This window comes from Hyalella azteca, unplaced genomic scaffold (genome assembly GCF_000764305.2).
Source record: "Hyalella azteca isolate HAZT.00-mixed unplaced genomic scaffold, Hazt_2.0.2 contig3704, whole genome shotgun sequence".
NCBI lineage: Eukaryota > Metazoa > Arthropoda > Malacostraca > Amphipoda > Hyalellidae > Hyalella > Hyalella azteca.
The window spans coordinates 13,881-27,880 of NW_025933945.1; the positions used below are offsets into that span (position 1 = coordinate 13,881).

General features: G+C 38.6%; 1 protein-coding gene across 1 annotated transcript in view; it reads right to left on the minus strand.

Annotated features, from left to right (window-relative positions):
- Window positions 1-6,345: 6,345 nt before the first annotated feature.
- The window catches only part of LOC108677526 (dual specificity tyrosine-phosphorylation-regulated kinase 2), a 45,785-nt gene continuing 38,130 nt past the window's right edge, over window positions 6,346-14,000 (minus strand). The window contains exons 2-4 of the mRNA XM_018165755.2: window positions 9,651-9,830; window positions 9,082-9,185; window positions 6,346-8,726 (exon numbers count right to left, since the gene is read on the minus strand). Coding sequence (XP_018021244.1) covers window positions 8,216-8,726; window positions 9,082-9,185; window positions 9,651-9,830 — 795 coding nt within the window. The 3' untranslated portion in view covers window positions 6,346-8,215. The remainder of the gene's footprint in view (window positions 8,727-9,081; window positions 9,186-9,650; window positions 9,831-14,000) is intronic.

A 14,000-nucleotide genomic window follows, 5' to 3' on the forward strand; every position in this document is an offset into this window, starting at 1 on the left:
TGTCTGTATTTTATTTGTCAAAATTTGGACTAAAAATTATAACAATTACTCTGTAAAAAGAGACGAAATCAATATAAAAGATAGTTTCAACATGAAAAACGAAAGAAAGGTGTTTCTGTGAGTGGGATAACAAAGATAATGAAATTGGTCCTGTTGATGTCATGCAACCGGAATCATGACTAATCTCCAAAAATCATTCCATTAGATCGGTGTTGATGGTATCTCAGATGAGCTTGGCACTCCAATCTCATTAGATCCCCTCAAGTGAATGGGGACTGACAGGCACAGTTATTACAACTTATTGCAATGTAGTATTGCCGTACACCGCTACTGATAGATTACTAATTTGTTTGTCAGCATTAATTTTAACTTAATAGCCTTCGATTTAGCCCGAGAATCAAATTTTTGTTAGCTACTAAGACGCAGTTTGCAAAGGCAGGGCAGCGTATCCGTCCCGTTTCCTCCTCACATGTAACGCATACACAGATGGCAAGAGCAAGCATCAAAGACTACTGAACCAGTCCAACTCTTAACAATTCAAACTACTACGGCATTCAAATTATGTACAGAGGATCTATTGACCGTACGAACTAAATTACACAATCAAAGCCTTATTAAAACACTGGGAAGGAGCAGGGTCCAAGATGCACAGACAATATCTTAACATATGACATCTTTTTTTTAGCATGCAATTCAGCCAAGTCTATGCCTAAGTTTAATTTTTCGTTGGAGTAATATGAATAAGAAGAATAAATTTTGAGTTTGACGATTCTCTTACGATCTCATTTTACTTAACCAATTAAAGGAACATTACATAATTCTGAAGATGTACTTTATTGCACAATCATAACAGACATAGCACTCAGTCTTAACACCCGCATAACCCAAAACATGTCTTCTAAATAAAACCGATAGAAAAGAGTGAGTTACATTTATGAAGTCTCTGAGTGAACTTGCTTTTGCCTACGCCGTAAATTTACGTAAAAAATTACGTAGTTTCGATGACGAACGATTTAAGGTTAGGACGAGTGCGTCGTACACATGATCATTACGTTAAGAATTGAGTGAAGAAATGAGCATAAGTCGTAATATTAAATTAACGATAGGATTAACACAAAGTTTGTATAGATTGTCAACTCAATACACAAAATAACCACGATCCAAAGTTAAATAAATGACTGAGAGTACATGCTGAGGTCGACTCCGGCGGGACACCGCAGCTCAGAGAGTAAACGTGAATATCAACAACGATGAACATAACCAACGAAAAGCAAACATTCAACTGCAATTTAAGAAAGAATCATGCCGACGAATCGACAAAAAGATTCTGCTGACCTTCATAGTAAATTAATGCATCAATAGAAATAAGATTTCACCAAAGAAATAGTACCAATTATCTAATATTATCTGTATAAATAACAATCTACTAAGTAACTCAAGAAATGTTTCTATTTTAAAACCATGCAAAAAAACTTAAGCCACACAATATAAATAACATAGTGACTGAATTAGGCGCCAATGCGCTCATTGCACGACACGGAAAATGGGAGAGTGAACACATATGCGCACCGCACACATCGAACAGAGATAAGGTAGTTATCCATATAAGTCATGAAATGTTAGGAGGAAAATATGCTCTGTATATCGGTCATGTCTCGCCAATTCATGAGTCACTTTTTGGTTAAACCTGAATTTCATTGCATTCAAGCTGAAATTTAAAAAATTTATGGACGTTAGAGTTTCCAAGGAAACTAAGGGACGTTAGAGTTGCAAGATATGATACCAGTGTACAAACAACTCATTATGTTAATAAATGGGACCAGCATATAACAATATTTTAGTTGTCAGGAGGATTTAATAGAATAAAATTAATTAAATTGCGAGAACTCCTGTCTGATTGCACAACAAATCAAGCTGGACGATTATAAAGAAGATATTGCTTGCACAGGCGTCCTGAGACATAATTGGAAACAAGCCACGACTATTCAATAGCTTTCAAATGAGGCATAAACATAAATGTTTTTTTTAATTTTCACTTTTAAATTGGAAAAAATTTAAATTTATCGTATAATTATAATCATTAACATTTTTGTTAAATGAAATTCAAGTCAATTAAAATTACATTCTAAAATTTATTTTCCGAGAAGAAGACCAAAGTTTTATATTTCATAGTCGCGTGGCTTGGATCACTAATACAAAAATCAGAGTAAACGTTGAGAGGAAATGATGACAGGCAAGAGGAAATGTTAGAGGTATAAGTTTAAAATTGTAATGGAACCAAAAAAATCGAAATTCATAACTTTTATAATGGCTCGCAATAAATGGAAGAGAATTAGGCATGGGACAGGAAAAATGCAGAGAAGCGATGTGACCTGAACTGATGAAGCATTAAATTGCCTAATATCAACACAACTCTGGCTCGTGCCTAACCTCGTTGAGCGTCGACGGTAATGTTATTGATACGAATCAAGGAACAAACCAAATGATTTGTATGTATAACAAAAACAAAAAATAATGCATAAGTAATTATGAATCTTTTCAAATTGTGAAAGAACGATCGAATTGTACATATCATCAGCTTTAACATAACAATTTCCGATAACATCAGTCGAGTTCAGCATGATAGAAATTTGTAAATAATTTTTATCAGATCATCGATACGATGACGACCTGCAACATTTAACCTTGAGTCGGGCAACTTGACAAGTGCCCAATACAAGTTGTTTGGGAGGCAGTGGTCAAGAAATTTATCGAAACTTTCATAAACATCTCAGCACATGAGGTTTTAGTTTTTTTCAAACAATGATTAAAGAATAACTTTTGTCAAAGCTTCCATAATTCGGTACCATTAATGTTAACTCTTAACCAGCCCCGACGGGAAACGACAAATTTTAATTAAAAAAAACATCTTTTCGATACTGAGATGCAAAGGTTGCAGAAAAGTGCGCAAACTCCTGGTGGATTGCGTACTCGCGCTCGATTTCCGCCGACGTCCTGAAAAATACCTCCAGTGTCGGCATGCGTTAGCTTGAACAAGCAAATAGGTTCCATTCGCTGTTACGGGAAACAGCAATGGCAGTTTCAAGAGCTTTGAGATTTTGTTCTACCGTAACAGTAAAACGATAGATCGAGAGACAAATACATCAAATCATTTGTAATAGTCACTAAAAATCGCTCAAGAAATACATAAATCAGCGATCCACAAGAGGAAGCTTCATTGTAAACTTATCAATAGAATCACTTCACGAAGATCGAACTGGATCATTTTGTGCGTCAAGCTATTTTAAAGAGTACATTAAAGTTCAGTTACCTAGTATTCAAACCGCAAGCCAATTTACACTACAATATACATGAGTTATTGACAGCTTGTTCACGAACTCACAAAGTATTCGGTGAGCTGAACGAGTGACTTGAGCTTCTTGGGATTCTTTTACTTGATGAAGCAATTATTTCCACAGATCAATAACATGTCATATCGTCCTAGGGTCAAGAATGCGGACATGGTCTTTAAATGTCGAATTTTATTTGAAGCCGATGCAAAATATGCACCCGAGAGAAGCGATCATCACTTCACTTGATTAGAACACAGAACAATTTTATAGACATTACGGATCAAGTTCTGCACAAATTCAAAGTATTGATTTCCGTGGTTGAGCTCGAAATTCCGGTCACTACAATTCACAATGAATTCATTCAATCCAAAAATATTCTGACAAATCTATTTTTCGTGGAAATAAACTGAGCAACCACACGAAGTTAAGAGGAAAAAAAATTGAATGGCGCTTTTTATGTTGTGATCGGTAGAAGGATGATTGCAATACAAGTTTCCATACAAAATCTAAAAGATTATTTCATCACCAATAAATTTAAACAAAAAACACCACAAATAACGCCCTCGAGCGTTCAAGAAGCGCCCAGAAAGCAACTCTTATGACATAAAAAGTTCACACACTCTGAACCTCGTTGTGAGTTTAGGTCCACAGTTAGGGTAACTTCTTAAGGTAAACTCGGCAAGAGACGATAATCGAGAAAAAAACATTCACGCATTGAGATAAGAGCAGGATGGCCAACACTCTTACGAACAAAGGCTCGCGTTGCTAAAAAGTGAGATCAGAGCTTAGCAAACTAGACTTATAACTTAGGAGATGCCAAACTTTATCAGCGCCATTGGAAACACTAGTGAAATAAGGCAGCGCGCAAACTATAAGGAACCAGAAAAACTTTGTAGTCCAGAACAACTTGCTACAAACGAACGCATTCCAAAATAAAACAGCATAACATTTTAGACAGTAAAATGCTGAATTGAACGAACACCACAATAACTAGAAGCGAGAAAGGCGGAATCGTCCCGCCAATTCAATAAGATAGAGAGCAACACCAGAGAACACACTACAGTTCCCACAACACATGTAAAGGTGGCCATCAGTTAGTTTCTAGCCAAAATCAACATTAAAAACATCTAGGAATTATTCTCTTTTCTCTTGGACAATTAAATCTTCCAACTAAAATAATGTATGATTACCATCAAGAAAATGGAACATAATTATAGTTGAATGCTTAGTAAATCAATATATAATGGACGTTCATCGATTGTTGATTTGCAATACGTTTGGAACTTTACAGCACATGTAAAAAAGCGACCTAACACATACATAAATGACTAAGACGGTGTTTTTATATTTGTTGGTTAACTGTTCCTTACTTCTGAGGTACGAAGAATATATTAAAGAAAAAATAGACCAGACTAAATTATACGGATTATTTGAACGAAAGTAAAATCGGTGCCATTCACAATGTGTTCACCTGGATTTCATTCATGCTGAAACTTGTAAAGCCAGTTATCAAACACATTTAAGTCATAGAATATAAAAAGGAAATTTATTTTATACAAAAACGTAGCCAATTGGAAGATTATCTTGCAAGTAATTAGTCTAAATTTTGCACCCTGGAGTTTTCGTTTTTCGGTTTCAGAATTTGTCTCGAATGCACCCAAAAAACCAGAGGTAGTCAGTCAACTTCTTAGTCCTGGTCATAGAAGAATAATTATGTCAGCTAAGGGTACGCACACAGTGAAAGCAGGTTGCCAGCGTGCTGGTTACCTGCTCAGGCTGGCGCCTGAAACCATAGAATACAGAAGCCTATTCGTACAGGTTTTCACTGTGAACACTTGCATTATTATCCTATGTTCATTCTTGTGGCAGGTTGGCGCAGGTTGCCCGCGCGGGCAAACCTGCTTTCACTGTGTGCGTACCCAGTATGATGCAAGCTACGAGTGACGCCAGCAAAGCAGCTTAGAGTTTAAAACGTTCTATGCAGAGAAACTTCATATACGAATGACGACACAGATTCCCAAAATTGGAGTAACCAGCTCCGAACGGGTTTATTACAGCCAAAAACTAATACGTCAAATTCACAAAGCTGAACTGCTCGGCAATCACTATCGAACTTGTTATGATATCATTTTGAGAACTATCCAGTTATTCAGCGAAGTCAGCAATATACCGTAAACTTCAAAATGATATTGCACGGTGTTCATTACTTGAGGAAGGAATTTAATACGTGAATAAGACTATCATGTCTCCGAAAGTTTTCCTTAAGTAAAGAAAATTCCTTTCCCGTTTTAGACCGTAATTTTCTTGCTTCAGTTGTTCGGTAAGCAGTTTCACCATGAAATCATAAAGAAAAAGCATTAGAAAAACACATATTATGAACTTGAGTAACAAAACAAAGGGCAGGAAGCCACAAGAGATGACAAGTTATAAACTGAAGAGGAAAATATGCCATTGTGTCCATGTTGTTGTTGTTGTTAAGATGTAAGGGAGCGCAAGTCGCTCTAGGATCTTGGCTGCAGGGCAGAGGAGGGAGATAGGGCGGTAGGAAGAGCCCTGGTTACCGGGTTTGCCCGGTTTGAGGATTGGAATAATTATTGAATTTTTCCAAATGGATGGGATAGAGGCTGCGGCGACGGAGATATTAAAAATGCGGGTGAGGAATTGGACACCGCGTGGTCCGAGGTACTTAAAATGCAGGACCGTGAGCCCGTCCGGGCCTCGCGCGGAGGAGTTCTTGGAAGCCGCGATAGCGAGCTTCACCATGTCGGGTGTGAACGGGGAGAAGTCCCTGTCCAGGGGATGTTCCGCCCGGATTCTACGTATGAGGCGGCGGGTGGAGGGGCTCTGGGAGTGGGGGGCAAGTGAAGTGAACAACTTGCAGAAGGCGGAGGAGATCTTGCGCTGAGATGAGAGGGTATTCCGACCAAATTGGATTGGCTGATTGGGGGGAGGACACTTCTCCCCATGTTGTCTGCGACAACATGGACACTTTCCCTAGCAGGAAAGTGTCCATGTTGTCGCAGACGTGGGATTTAAGAACACCAAAATACGTAAGAAAGTCGTAAGACCTCGTACATAATGATGTAAGATTTGAGAAGTAAGGAAAAACTTTATCATAGAATGAGCTTATAAGATAACCATGAAGTTTAAGATAAGTAAATTTTGCCGTTTAGAAGCAATATAAAATGGACGAAGAGAGTGTCATTAGAAACCTAATAAACCTAATGAGTTATCACAAGTATCGGAACAAGTGTAGGTAGCGTTCAAGTTCATGGTGGTTTCTCAGAACCTGTAGCAAATTTGAGGAACTATGAAAATTCGTTTTTATTCTTGACTTGAAAGTGAAGATGAAACAGGTATTGGCAGAGCCCAACTATTGGCAAACACAAATAAAGTAAAGACTGAAACGAGTCAACTTCCAAGATCATCGAGCACCAACTAACGCAACATTAGTACGATGATGGCTCGCTCAAATAACGTGATAATTGACATTGCCCGAGAGTTACAGCTTATTTTCAAATGATCTAGTGGCGTGCAGAAGACATTGTTCGATGCGTTGTTGTCCGATGGTTTTTGGACCCAATTAAAGCATAAACGATTGTGAGAAACGAATCATAACCATTACTGGTTGTTTCAGTAGAAGGAACATTGCCAGCGCATAAATAATAATAAATAATCCAAGCTCTGCTTAGAACAAACACTATCAGACTTAGTCTGCAGTACACAGTCATACGTTTCTGGCTGAAGCTCTTCGCGCGAGTAATGAAGATCCCGATAAAGTAAGACCAGCTGAAGACACGAAGATAAAATAGCTCTAATAAGCCTTAGGTCATGAGGCGCTCAAAGCGAGATCGTGGAAGCGTGAGGAAGTCCCGCCGTTGCCGCAGGAGCGCAACATCCAAGCCACGCGTTGCGTTCGCAACAGAGTTCCACGCTCCTATCCGTAGGAGCGGCAAAAAATATCGAAATTCTGTACAATATAAATGCCATTCTCGCAAAACACGCACAACTCAGTACTTCTGCAAGTAAGTAAAGATCAAGAATAATAAAAAATTTATGCCTAGTAAGCAATGTTTGTATTTAATTAAGTATATATAAAAGATTCGGCCAAAAAGCAGTAAGAATTCTACGTATGTTCTGTGAACAGCCCATTTCAGCCTCAAATATATCTATTGGCTTAAAAATTCGACTCCCAGCAGAAAGTTCGCTTCAACGCGCGGCTCCAAGTTTTCATGTTGATTGCCAAAGCGCTTGCAAATATCGAATAACCAAGAACTAAATGATAATTAGGTATCAATCATAATTCTTAATGTGAAAGAGCTGAGGGAAGTACTGAATCTGTCCGGTTAACAACACGAATCAGTAGTGATACTCCAAGAAAATTAATTCGCTCACAAGAGATATGATGACGCGATTTATCAAATTTGTTCCGTAGTGTAATTTATTAGGGTTATCTCAAATGTTGGAGACTAACACGATTACACAGAATGGCAGAGATTAATTGAATAATAAATATTGAGTAGTAGCTACTGTGAAGCGTGGAACTGTGCTAGTGCAGCTTCGGTAGTTAGTAGGTAATCGGAGTTACGGCTTTCTACTTAATGGCAGTCAAGAAATCAATTATAATGAATTAAATTTCGCACAGCTCGTTTTCGTACAGAAATTTGTCATTGATGCGAGTCACAGCGAGGTCATCACGGGCTTTTTTCAGGGTCGATCAGACATCTTCACGACACCTAAATATAATATTTCTGCTGCACAAAATTGCCTCTAAAACAGGCGTCTTGCTGCAGAAGTACAAAAACATCGACCTCTTCGAGCTGGACGCGTTCAAGTTCGTGTCACAGGAAAAGATGGAATGAAAAAGAGACAACAAGAGCTGCTCAGGCACCGTTGTTGGATATGTGAGGTAGTTTGGTAGCGTTGTGCTGGGCAGAGGCGACGTGCTGGGACAGAGAATGACTGTGACGAGGATGAAGCGTTGCTGATGCGTCGTCCGTAATGGTCGCCCGGAGCTTAGTCGCCGACGATCCTATGGTGTTGAGCTTGCTCGTCGATGACGAAGAATTCCTCGACGAGGAAGAAGAAGATGGCGTGGTTCGAAGGGTATTTGATGACGAGGGAGAGTCTGCATTTTTGTCTAAAGGAGGCTTCGGTAGCCGTCTCCTGAGCCAGCTGTGTTTGAGAGCCATGCTGGGAGTTATTCTGAGAGCGGGGTCCCATTCTAGGCAACGACGGATGAAGTCCATGAAGAGTGGATCGGTGCAGCCCTTGAGCGCCGCCTGCAAGCTCTTGGTCCCTGGAGGCCCTCTGGGCTTCCCTCTTCTGCTGTGGCCGCCTTGCACGATCACCGATCCGTCAACTAGGGTTCTCGTAACGCAATATCGAGGGTGCCTGGAATAAGTTTGAATTTTAATAAATTGAAGAATAATTTATAGAAACTATATTTATTTTGCACTGTATCAACCATTTAAGTTATTTATCAATTTAATTCATAAAATCAACAAATTGATTTTAAATTTGAACCGTAGACCAAAGGCTTTGGACATGCCGTAAATGCCCTTTTAATGAAAGTTTTCACATTAAAGATACAAGCAAACCGCTTCAAAACATTAACTACACCGTTTTGTAATTAAAAATCTACTACGGAACCCAAGAGGACGCATTGAGCTCATTAAAAAAAACTCAACTCGTAGTTAGAAGTTGGAAAATATTCATGCAATTTTTAATACCAAATTAATTTATTCACCCTTTGCTGTTGAAAAAATTCTTGGTGCGCTTGCTCTGCTCGAGCAGCTTGGCAGGCGGCATACCGTTCAGCTCGATGATGCAGGCGAGCTGGTCATTCTCGTCCTGCACAAGAACTTTACTCAGCGCCGGTTGCTTCAAGTGAATAAACATAGAAAAAATTATTACCTACGCGATATTCGAATACAAAATATTCAAGAAATTGCCATTTTCAATTATGCGGCCAACGCGAGTGAGATGACGTTTAATCAGCGGAAACGTTTAACTAAGACAATTTAAACTATATGTGTGTGAAGAAAAACGCGAAAAAATATACAACTTGATTATTTACGAAAATTTTTAGGCTCATGTTCCCACAAATGACATAAGCCAATTAAGAATACAATTATGAACAAGTATCCGTAAAAGTCACGATAATTACAGCCAAGTAATACAAATGATTAAATTACTAACATAAATTCAAATTGAAGAAAGTCCCTCACAGTGCAGCTTACAATAATAGGACTGTAACGAAAAGCATAATAAATGTAACATTGATCAGTTCCCGGACTGGTCGACGGGCGGTCTCACCTCGCCGGGCAGAAGTGGATGACCCGTGAGCAGCTCGCAGAGGATGCAGCCGAGGCTCCACATGTCGATGGACATGCCGTACTTGGCGCCCAAGATCACCTCGGGCGCGCGGTAAAAACGACTCTGGATGTAGGAGTACACGCGCTGGTTTTCGTAGCAGCTAGAGCCGAAGTCGATTACCTGCAAAACACAAACATGGTCAAAAAGGGCAAGAATGGAAGAATTGGTTTTGAGTTGCGTATGCAACAAAACAGTTACCGTAACAAGATCTAAAAAGGTTTAAAGGAGTCAAAAACGGTAAAAATATTTACTCCTTAGAACCTTGGAACCGAAGAAATCGCACACAGAATACCGGTACTAAGCTATTTCTATCAAAATTAGATCGAAAGGCAAAGGAATAATATTCTCAAGCCAAACGTAAAGGAAAAATACTTCGTGCGAAAAATAAGTTCATTTCTGACCATGAACAAAAAAAATACTCATTCAACGATGCTAACGATTAAAAACAAACATTGTCCGATAAAGGGAAGGTTCGTCTAAATATTTACTGTTTTTTAGCATCTTTATAACAATATTTGAAAATGAGATACCACAGTTATAAATCTAAGGTACCGATGAAATACATGAATATCTGATCAATTTCATTGTGATAAAAATTTCACGTTTTATCAATCAACATGAAGAAAGTCAATCAGAACATTTATTTGCATACAAATTACGACGTCGACAATTAAAATTGAATAGCCTAGGCTGAATTTTAGAGTAGAAATTAGCGCCAAGAGAGAGGTTATAACAATTTTAAGTCATTAACAAAGTCCTCCATGTTATCTGCACGTTTGCCATCTTCGAAATAAAACTTGAGTAACGCGTCATATAGAGAAATATCGGCTATTACATTACATTATTCTTGCAATACGACGGCTCAAAATAATGCATGTTCTAGATTAGAGTTAACACAAACTCCCACGAGACTTCCACTACCCAACGGTCCATGAAGGAGCGAGAATTTTAATAATGAAGACCCATTGCCATTGTTTCATAGGCAAAAGCTCACAAAATAAAAAAAAAATAATGCGATAAATTAGATTTTTATATGTTGGTCGTGGTAGTAGTATATGCGTGAATTCCCCGCAAATAAAACCAAAGAATTTTTCAGAACAAAGCGTTGTCAACGAATGCAGTTATAACAGTTTATGTACTAACATCAGTGAGAAAAATTTGCATCACGATGAACGCAAAACAATTGCAACGGAGAAGTTCCAGCAAGAAAGATGAACTGATACATGGGAAACTGGATCATCGGTAGAACAACGCGTGTTTTGTCAAGCAGAGTCTATTCAAATCAGTCTATTGTATAATGCTGAGAATGGATGAGCTCAGGACCCGCCATTTTATTCTTCTTCTACATTAACATTCAATTACTGTAATCGAATACTAGCGGAGCAACGTCCTGCTTGAGAAATAAGAAACCACTATTCCCAAATACTGTACGAACTGAACTTTTCGGTACATAAAGAACAATCATTGTCAGACGAATGCAAAATAAAAAAAACCTCACCCCACTGAAAATCTCTTCAAGGATATTTATAAACTTTCAGGTGATAAATAAAAAAGTAAATTGCAGGAATCGCTGTTGTGCGTTAGAGAATGAGAGTGCGCTTGCTCCAAGAATGAGCAAAACACTACGACCTATGTAGTTGAGTTCTTAGAAGAAATCAGACATACGGTGAATAACCGAAACATCACAAAAAAACGAAATCAGAAAATAATGCAAATTTTTCCGCTCACATTTCACAGAAGGAGTACAATTGTTTTGCGCTAGTGTCCTAAGAATAAGGATCACAATTAATTGGTCATTAACAGAAATGAAGGCAACGGGAAGTCCATTTCTATCACGTTCAGCACGTCACGTACGTCACGTCAGCGGCGTGAGTTTTAAAAACTGTCTAAAGGTTGAGGACCAGAGATACACAAAAATATATATCGAGGAAGTATGATTAATTCAAAAGCAACTGATAAGCAAATTTCATTTTCGTAACAGAACAATTCAGTATTGATTTTACTTATTGGGTTCATAAGTATTGTCCATAACAAAAGTTTAAAGTAGTCGTAAGCAGAATAATATGTGTGAGCACGTCTTACTAATAAAACAGTAAGGTAGAAATTCAGTTTAAAAAATTTGGAACACTAATTAAAAAAGATAAATATGGAAATTCTTATGCATTTAGTGGCAGAATCCTTAGAAGGCGAACACTTGAGCATAGAAAAAACACTAGGTAAAATGAAGAGCATTTACGACAAGTTTCCACGATCACGCAACAGAAAGAGACTGGATTAAATATCTACAATAGAGTCTTTGGCTCAAACAATTTAACCACGCATAACGGACTCTAGCGCACTCAGAATAGATTCCTTTCTTGAAACATTTTCTGCGTGGGCGTGGAACATCGGAAGACAATGTGGAAAAAGTAGTTCAGTTGATAGCTATTTTAATCATTTTCATCTCTCATGATTAGGTAAATTCGATCTTTTACATGAAAAAAGTAATCTTCAATGACCAATGAATTAGCAACTTTTGTGCTTTTTACAGGTCAAAAACTCGTAACCTTTAGCCATGTCTAAATACAATCTCGAAAGATCCTACTCGGACGTAAATCAGGTAAATAAATAAAGACATTGGAATTAAATTTTTCTGCAAAAGTCGCGGCTGCTGCAAATAGCGCATAGCCAGGATAGCGGCAGCAGGTGCCGCTAGCGTCTTGCTCCTGAGCGTCGCAGGTCGTATCTAGGCAAACAGGTCACCTGGAGCCTGTTGCCGATGCTGGTGTCTTAATTAAAGATGCTTCTGTTGAGTGTTATTTGTACGCGAGCGGCAGTCGGTGTTCATGCTGAATGCACGCACAGCTCAATAGCAGCGCATGCGCAACTGTGGTCGTGTTGGGGGCTGTTGCTGCTCAACTGAAGTTCATGCAAGTTCCCTGAGCTAATGCCGAGTGCTGTTGCTGCAAGTTGCGCTGTTCTAACAGAAGCACATACGTACATTGAAGCCCAAAAATTCTCCAATAACTTTGAACAGTCGTGTCGGTTTCTTGGTCTTCATAATGAAAAAATAGTTAATCACAAGTTGTTCAGATCTTCAACGATAAATGGTCTAGAACAATGATATCGCAGGAAAAAATTAAACAAAAGGAAGAGGTTGTTACTCGTTCGTCACCGTGCGTTAAAATAACAACGAAGTTCAAAACAGGCAAAAGATTGGACGAACGAGGCTGATGAGAAAACTTTGCGGTTAACAGCTAGTCAGAGCGTGAAAGGAGAAGTTCAGTTTGTCGTATTTTGCTCGTTACCAAAGTGGGTCGCCGACTGAACTTCCATAGAACAAAGAGAAGTTATTATTGGGTGTACAGCTGTGAAGCAGTGAACCAGTCACAAGCAGAGATGCATGCACATGCAGTTCTGTTTTAACAATTGTTAAACTCAGCTCTCAACTGGTCCTCATAACCGAGCGAACTTGAAGGCGAAGAAAAATTCTTTCTCGACGACATGTACTGTAGTTCATGTATGATTTTTCAGTTCAAGTATTTCAAAATGCAATTCTTAAGCTCGGAAGAATGATATATATAATCAAACAACACTCTCCCACCGCACACGAGCGACGACAGCATTTGATCAAAGCTATCCACAATATTTGTTCCTTCGTGTGTAAGATCGAGAGTCATCTTTCGATAGCTACGTGTAATAAACAGCGAACAATCAACGCACGGTTCCTTTTCGTAAACACTACATGGTAAACTTCGCTCTTATTGATCAAATTCATCAACTACTAAAATAAAACCCGCAGTGATTGTAGTGATCACTGCCGGTGGCATCATGAGAAGCTAGGAAAGTGACATCACGATGGAGATATTTTCGCAGAGGTCAGTGAAAATTGGACGTTATAATGCCAGTGCGGGGAAATGACCTCCAATGCGAGTAGAATGCAGCTCCAGTCTTATATTCTTGCAAGCTATATAACTATGCTACGAGTTCATCATTTGCTCAACACGAGAACAATAATAACTCTGATCTTTCTCAAACTAACACATATTATTTAGCTTGATATTTCTCAGTGCAACTGAGCTAAGCTAAGAATGAATATACTTGTTTGAACTCATAATGCCTTTGTTCAGTGAATGAAACAAGTGATTTTAAATAAACTTCTTTCTGAATTCCCTTCACACCACGCAAGAAAGCTGCTAAGTGTGGCTACATCCAACAATGGCCAACGAAAATTCAGGAAGTGGAGGAACAAAAAAATGAATTGGCTATTTTTTCAGGAACAAGGGAAGGCCACCAAGCCTCGCATAATCG